At 34.3% G+C, this 8,216-nt stretch overlaps 1 protein-coding gene across 1 annotated transcript; it reads right to left on the reverse strand.

Moving 5' to 3' along the window:
* Positions 1–1,094: 1,094 nt before the first annotated feature.
* LOC108782563 (zinc finger protein 483) lies at positions 1,095–6,748 on the reverse strand. Its single transcript, XM_018550858.1, has 4 exons — positions 6,311–6,748; positions 6,077–6,220; positions 5,496–5,582; positions 1,095–3,828 (listed from the first exon to the last, which is right to left on the reverse strand). The coding sequence occupies exons 1-4, from the start codon at positions 6,446–6,448 to the stop codon at positions 1,162–1,164; spliced, it is 3,036 nt and encodes a 1,011-aa protein (XP_018406360.1). The 5' UTR covers positions 6,449–6,748; the 3' UTR covers positions 1,095–1,161.
* Positions 6,749–8,216: the final 1,468 nt, after the last annotated feature.

Here is an 8,216-nt window from a genome sequence, read left to right on the forward strand (position 1 = left end):
GGACTTTGCTATCAGGATATGTGTCGCGCGCGCGCGCGCGCGTATGAGTGTGTATTATAATACTTGAGATAGATATTTCAAATCACAAATAGACTACACATTCTAGAACATAAACTATCCAAAACTTATATTTAAAACACTTTCAATTAAAGGAGAAGATATTTTCAATGGCTTTTTAAATGTAATGTAATAGAATTTTATTTCTTATAAATTAAAGTTTTAAAAGTTTAAACTTGTTAATGTGTGCACACAACTGTGTTTTATAAATTATATTGTATTTTTCTTACATAACTCATTTATGCACACAAATCAAAAATTAAAAATTGACAAATTATGTAGTTAAATATGTAGCAAATATGTACATTTCGCGTACACAGAAAATTTATATATCTATTTATATATTCTGTTACTGACAGATTTTAGCAACTATGGCAGCATACATTTGTAACAGAATATTAGAACAATGGCTGCGTTCAGCAGAAAAAGCAGCTTTGCAACTGTTGTAAAATTTTTGAATATGATTGGCTTATACATATAGATCTAATGAAGAAGTAAAGGCAAGACCAATCATATTAAAGAATTTTGCAACAGTTGCAAAGCTGCTTTCTCTGCTGAACGCAGCCAATTAGCTGCGTTCGGAGAGCGCAGAGCTATCAGAGTAAGAGCCCCAACACACACTTTTGCATAACGCATAAAGCATGTGCATAAAGAATTTCATTGGCCCATTTTCTTATGCTTGAGTCAATGGACCAATCAAATTCTTTATGTATATGGTTTATGCGTTATGCAAAAGTCTGTGCTCCTCGCTTAAAACCTATCGCACATGAAATGCATAATAGAGCATGAGCATAACATAAAACTGTTGGACCAATAAGCATCCAGCATAAAGTTGGACCAATAAGCATCCAGCCATATTGATTAACATAAGATGCTCATTGGTCCAGCGGTCTTATGTCATGTTTATGCACTGTTATGCATTTCATGTGTTTTGGGCTTAACTGTATTATTCTATTTCTGTTTTATGTGTAATGAATGATAAAGATATATAATGAGCAATAACTCTTATAATAAACTTTTCGAATGCAGCCGTCTGCTCGTTATTATATTAAAGACATTTCGTACTTTTTATTAATATGTTCATATAAAACATTGATGAGTACATCAATGAGTCCAATGAGTCTCAACGTGTTCTTGTAGACCCTCTAACGTGCGAAATGGCCTGTCACACAATTGACATACATGCGCATTTGAATTATGTAGGTCTAAATGTTCAGCCAATTCCTTTTCCATGTCAAATAATTCATTGCAAAGCATGCATTGATACTGATAGATTTTTTTTATTCCTTGCTGCCCCCACTCTACTATCGCAATTTCCTCCTCGTGTGCTTGCATATGCATCTCTAGTAATATCTCCGAATCAAACGTCTCTGAGCATTGGCTGCACTGATATAAGCCGATTTCCTTTAATTTACTATTATTCTGATTGTCTTGGTTCATGCTAATCAGATTAGGATTGTCGTCAGAGTAGTCAAACAAGTGCTTGTTAACATGCTCTTCCAATGCTTGATCTGATTCCAGAATATTGCCGCAAATAGCACATTGATATTGCTCCTTGCTATTTTGTTCTCCTTCACTTACATCGTCGCAATGTTTCTGCAAGTGATCCTTCAGTATTTCCTCATCTGTGAAAATTTTATCGCATACAAAACAAGTATATTCTTTTGGCTTTCTTACAGTATTAACAGAGCTATCCAGTTTTAGACCTGTACTGGTTATTTTATCGGACTGAATATCATTCTTCTCGTTTATAGTAATTTGCGATTTTGTTATAGTTTCACTTCTCTGAGTTTGATCTTGATACTTCTGTGGCGACGCAGACGCCATTTTCTGCAACGTATCAGCATTATTCAACTTTTTGTTCTCGATCACGTTTAGTTTAAATTTCTTGTTATGCTCGTGATTCTCTAAGTGTTTCAAGAAAAGATTCTTCGAGCGGAATCCGGAGTTGCAAATGTAGCACTTATTATGGAGCGTTTTACATACGTGCATCTTTACAAAACGCGCCTCAACTATCTCGTGACATCTCTTGCAGCGCATCATCTTCTGTTTAGTCTGTTGTGGCTTCTGCGGCTTGGGAGCAGTATCATTATTTTGTAACGTAACCTGCACGACGTTAGTACCCGGTGTCAATTTATGACTGCGAACGTGCACCTCGACCTCTGTGCGACTGGAAAACGTTAATCCGCATACCCCACATATATGATTCTCAACTGTGATATTCTCTGTCTTGATAGTCTTTTCAGAAGCAATCTTCTGTTCATTTTGTTTCTTTTCTACCGGTTTGCCGATAATGATCTGTTTCGTCGTTGTATTTTTGGATGTTTTTGAGTTGGTCGTTTTGGATGGAGACCATTCATTCTCAATAGTTACATCATCTGAATCTGAATCGGAATAATAGGAGTCTAATGAGGCATAATCACCGTATCTTACTGGAATTATGCTCGGACGTTTATTGCGAGTAATGAATGGACTAGCATGTTTGCTTTTTGACGATCTCGGATTTAACGCGTGAGCGTTATTAATTTTATAATATTTACTCTCCTTTGCTATGTTTAGACGTTTTATTATAACTTTCGGCTGATATTTTGGCAACGTCGCCGACTCTGGTGAAATCTTCGTGAAGCTCAGACTGGCCGATGCATCGTTTATATTGTCTTCTGGCACGATATTGTTCTTTACAGATTTTACCATTATATCTTTCAACTTCTGGCCGAGCTTGTCCTGGAAGAAAATAGTAGGCTCTATTTGAACGCTATCAGTTTTTGTGACATCATTACTCTTATCGAATAACTTCTGTTTCATTTCTGTTTGGATAAAATCTTCCAATTCGCATTGCATGCGTTTCAAAACCGACAATTCACTACCTTCTACTTCAATATTCAAACATCTTTCAATGAACTTATTGGATTTGCTATTGTTTTGGTTTTTTGTTATCACGGGATTTACTCTACGTAATTGAACCGCATCAAAGATATCGGTATTCTTTTCTTGACTTTCCTCAAGACTACCACTTTTAGGATCTTTCATTGAATTACTACAATTTACTTGATCATCCACGACACTCAACGTTATGCTGAATGTGGTATCACCTAATACTAGCTCAGATTTCAACGAGTTAAAAGTTTCATCATCATCCTGCGTTTCGAATTTTTTCTTATCTAATGTAAAATCATTTGTTAACAAAGGTGAGGGATTTTCCATCGAGTTATCTAGAGAAGACCTATTTTTCTCGTCAGTGTTTTTCTTATTACTTTGATTCAACAAATTTTTGTTATTCTGTTGCAAAGTACTTCTCGTACTTCTACGCGAGTCGGAATCTACGTTTTTATCACAAATAATATATTTGTCTGTAAGACTCGTTTCTAGACTTTTCAGCACCTTAGCTATTTTCTTTTGTTTCTCTGTTTCTTTATCTGCATTGTTCTTCGCACGAGCCTTTTGCACAGGTGATAGTTGTACTTCATCGGAAGCTATGGAATCTGTATCGGAAACATTTCTCCCTATTGCAGCCAAAAGTGCCTTCTTCCTCTCTACCCAACGCTTCGTAGACGCCTTTCTCCGTTCGATATTTTTGCCACGTCTTGCAGGTAACAATCTAGCTCTCATTGGTCCTGAATAAATTTTACCTTCTGCATCCTCTTCGTCATTTTTCGCATTCTTTTTCGACTTAGATGAACTGTCGTTATCTGATATGCATATTGTGTCTAATATAAGTTGGCTCGTGTCGCAAGTAACTTCTGATGAAGACATATCCATCTTTGTTTTTTTCTGAAATAAAACAATTATTTTTAGATTGAATAATTTATCAACCAGATTTCTCATATATTATTGGGAAGAGATAGAAAGTCTAGAAAAGATTATGTTGATTTACGTAAAACGAATTTCTGCACATCAAGGTATGTGATAATGAGAGAGAGCTTTCTTTGGATAAACGATGAGATAAAGAATAAGAGTTTTAAGATATACGAGGATTAAAAAAACAGATAAAGATAGTATATTAAGATGCTGTTGGAAAAAAAAGGAAGAATATATAATAGATAGGAGAACTTATACGATAGAAAAAACGAAAGCTTCTATAATAGGTATGGATGAGGTATTGAAGCAGCAAAATTGTTAAATTAGGATAATGATTCAAGTTAGAAGAAATAATTAAAAGAAAAAGAGATGATAAGATAATAAGTTAACGACAGCAAGATACAATGAAAGGAGATCAACATAGAAAATAGAAGCTACAAAATCTAAAAAAAATTTGAATAAGGTAGGTAGGTAGGTAGGTAGGAATAAAAGAGAGTGAAGAGAGTTTATGTAAAAAAAAATGTCAAATATGACTAAAACTTTATATCTTGGGATTTCCATTGATAATAAATTTGAAATCAATATATTAAAAAAAAAAAAACAGAATGGCGGAAACAATATAACAGATGTTTATGTTACAAAATGTTAAATATAGCCAACATTTATAGCGTCATTTGCAATGTACTACAAAAATCAGCATAAAAACTAAAATGGCACCTAGTGGCAGCTAATTTTTATGGATTCTACTAGATATTAATAAAGATAAACTATATAATAAAAGTATGTATAAGTTTTTTAACGTAAATAGACATACATCACAACTATTTCTCTAGCTTTTTAATATTTTATATAAAATTTTGTGATGTTTCGTATAGCATGTATATTTATTATATATTTACTGTGTGTACAATTTATATAATATATAATATTCTATTTACTTCCAGGAGCAGCCTGATGTTGCAAAATTGAATTCAATGTTATATACAGTTATATAATTTTACACGAAGATTCCTTCTTAACGGTTTCCGCGGCAGTTGTTACTCTCAGAAAGGTCATTTCCGAATTAAATTTTAAACTTAAGTAGAAGTGATCGATCCTTCTCTCGTCGACGTAATGGCCCAACTATCAGCGTAGTACAAGCCAAACCAAGTACAATATTTTGAAAAATTCCTAATTTTAAAGTTAAAAATTTGAGGTTTTCGTTTTCAAGATTTTAGATCACTGTGCGGATTCACCTCTCGTGAGTAAGAAGAATAGACTGAGCGATCACGGCCCACGTGCATATATATTTGCATGGATATGTACTTATTCGGTAATCTGTAGAAATTAATATCTCCAAAAGTTTTGCAAAAATTGTAAAATAGGAGAACTTTTTGACTCAATTCAATCCACTCTATCTGCTTGCGAGAGGCAGTCTTGTAGGTCGAGAATACTCTGTATATATACTACTCAACAAAATTAAAGAATTATCTGTTCCATGTAAAAATAAGAAAATTTTAAAATATATGATTCTTCTATCATGAAATTTGTTTTATAAGGTGAAAGAGGTGATTCTTTAATTTTGTTGTGCGTGCGTGTGTGTGTGTAAAGAAAATGTTATAAAATATAGAATCAATATTATCAGATTTCTATAAGAATACCTTTTCAATATTATTATCCTCACTGCATCTACGTTTCCTTTCTGTATCTTTCGTTGTATAACTGTTATCCTTCGAGGAATCTTGAATCTAAGAGAAAAATATAAAGTATGAACTATTAAAACAAAATATCTAATCTACAATACACTCTTCGTTTGCTAATTCTTGCCTTCTAACTTTTAAGTTCTTTTACTATGGTAAAAAAAGCTGTGCAGCGATGTTATAACAGTAATGAAACTTGTGTTAAGAGTTATAGAATAGGCCTATAGGCTTAAAATCTAATGAAACTAGATTTGTTCTTTTTCCAAAAAATGAAAACAATTGCAGCATTAGAAGTTATTGCGAAAACCAATCAACATCTTGCTTACTTGAAAGTAAGTTACATAATTTCTACCATACAAAAGTTGAACTCAATCCAACTTTTGCCATACAGTGAAAGTAGTATTGCATTATTTTCATCAAAAGTTTTACAAAGTAAAGCTGACTTAAGAACATAAAACAATCAGCGCACCAATTTCTGTCGCATGAAGCTTGAGGTAAAAAAAAAAGTATAGACCTAAAAAGAAATTACTGCGTCAACTTACAGTGTTATCAGTCTCTTCTGACATATCTAGTTGTTCCAGGGACTTGTTGGATTGTATGAACTGTTCTTTAAATTCACTCCACATATTCAGCTTGTACAAGCATACATGACACACAAGCCCTGGTAGATTTTCTTCGTATTTAATCTGTAATAGACAAACATAATAAGTATTCAATCGAACATGCAATTTGACACAAGGAAAGATCAGTGAAATTCAAGAAAAAGGAGGCCCTACGTCGATACAAGTGCACTTGATCAAGTCCTTGAGCTTGGCTTCTAAGCATTCGTCTTGTAATTTAGTCATGCAGCCCTGGTCAACCAGGCAAATTCGGCAGCGCTCGGTCATGCTTAGTGGTTCGTGCTTGCCCGTCATTGTTTCAATGTCGCAATGACTTGCGGCAGCCGGTTTAGGAGCAAACTCGACACAACTAACAACGCTCAACAGTGCGTTGCTTGTGTTCCCGCGGCGGTCTTCCGCACTTCGCCATTAATAACCTTTCAATGCTGCTCCGCCGCTTGATTCGATTGCGGACAGGGTGAATACGAAACAGAATACGATCCACGATATCCGTCAACGACGGTCTCAGACGTCCTCTCGGCCGCTGTATTCAGTGGAATTCTATTTCTTACTTTACTTTAATCAACGAAACGTTCTTAATACATCAACAGAACACGCTCGACACACAGCAACAGCAAAGCGCGCGGAATGAAAACATGGCGCACTCAACGTGCGTAGTGCATACTGCGTACTCGCTTCGTGCTTCGTGCAGTAGTGCGGGGGAGGGGGAGGGGTGACAAAATCGCCTCACCCACGGTGATTCGTGGATACAATGGACGCTTTCGCAAAACGGGTTTCGTATTGGCCGAACAGCGTTAGATTAAACATGCGTCGTTCGCGATTTAATGGATGAAGATGACGACGAGATCGCGCTCGAAAACACCAGACAACACCGACAACACTCAAGAGAACGAGCCATCAAACACCGAAATAGATTTTCAAGTCGATCGAAGACGGTATTTGTGCACAATGGCGCAGATTTTCAGGAGACGCTCATCACAGCAATTTTCGAGGATCAAAAAATGCGAGAAAGAAACCAATTATGTAATCAATAATTTACAGTATATAACGAGGTATTATTTCGCTTGCTTCTCTCTATACTACATTGCTGACGTATCGACACAGATTTTAATGGCTGAGTCTGAAACAAAATTCACGAATAAGAAAGAGAACTATTGAATTAAATATCGTCACTGTACAGATAAATGCATTAAATTGCCAAATTAATAAATAGTTGTGTTCAATAGAAAAACCAGCTCTGCAACTGCTGTAAAATTTTTCAATATAATTGATCTTGCTTTTAAGAGGATGCTGGAGTTATCGACGGAACATTCATTTCGAATTTCTCATGTCATTTCGTTTTCCTTATACAGAATAAAAAATCATTCTCCAGAGTAAAAGGAAAAACACAAATAAATACGGAAAAGTACAAACCGGTATGAGAATCTCCAAAAAATTGTAAATTACAGTTTTCTCTGTTACCATGCAGATTTTCTTTCTTCATATATATATGTATATACAGGGTGTCCAGAAAAGAGACGATTTTCGTTTAAGGGGAGATTCTTGAGATAATTTTGAAACGAAAATTCTAATACCAAAATGTTAAGGCTATAATAACTTTTGAATTATAAGCGTTTAAAATTAACGAATCATATTGTTTAAAGTTGGCGCGCTCAGGAGTGGCATAACGCAAAAGTAAATACTAAACGCGAAAACTTATCACTTCTTTGTCAATAATGATTTTAAGAGATTATATATATGAATATAAGATTTTATTCTATTGATATTTCTATAAATGCAATATTCGAATACACTTTAAACATTTTATAAAAATATAATCTTTAATAAAATAATAAAGGAGAAAAACTATAAGAAACTTGTATGAATATTATAAAATCATTAATTATGAACAATTATAATTATTTGTACAACTTTATGATAATTAATTTATAAAATAAATTATGTATATTACAATAAATGTTCGAACTGTATTCCATTTTCACATCTATGCATAATCTTGCGCGTGTCAATAAATTTTGTTGCGTATTGAAATTGCGCGTAAAGAAAGTTGTGAAGTTGTGTG

This window comes from Cyphomyrmex costatus, unplaced genomic scaffold (genome assembly GCF_001594065.2).
Source record: "Cyphomyrmex costatus isolate MS0001 unplaced genomic scaffold, Ccosl1.0 scaffold131, whole genome shotgun sequence".
Lineage (NCBI taxonomy): Eukaryota > Metazoa > Arthropoda > Insecta > Hymenoptera > Formicidae > Cyphomyrmex > Cyphomyrmex costatus.

Excerpts from the sequence above, each read along its gene's own strand:
- LOC108782563 (XM_018550858.1), bottom strand. The coding sequence starts at position 6,448 with ATGACGGGCAAGCACGAACCACTAAGCATGACCGAGCGCTGCCGAATT. Across the intron at positions 6,221-6,310 it reads TCAAGTGCACTTGTATCGAC|ATTAAATACGAAGAAAATCT; the intron begins GTAGGGCCTCCT and ends TGTCTATTACAG. Across the intron at positions 5,583-6,076 it reads CAGAAGAGACTGATAACACT|ATTCAAGATTCCTCGAAGGA; the intron begins GTAAGTTGACGC and ends TTTTTCTCTTAG.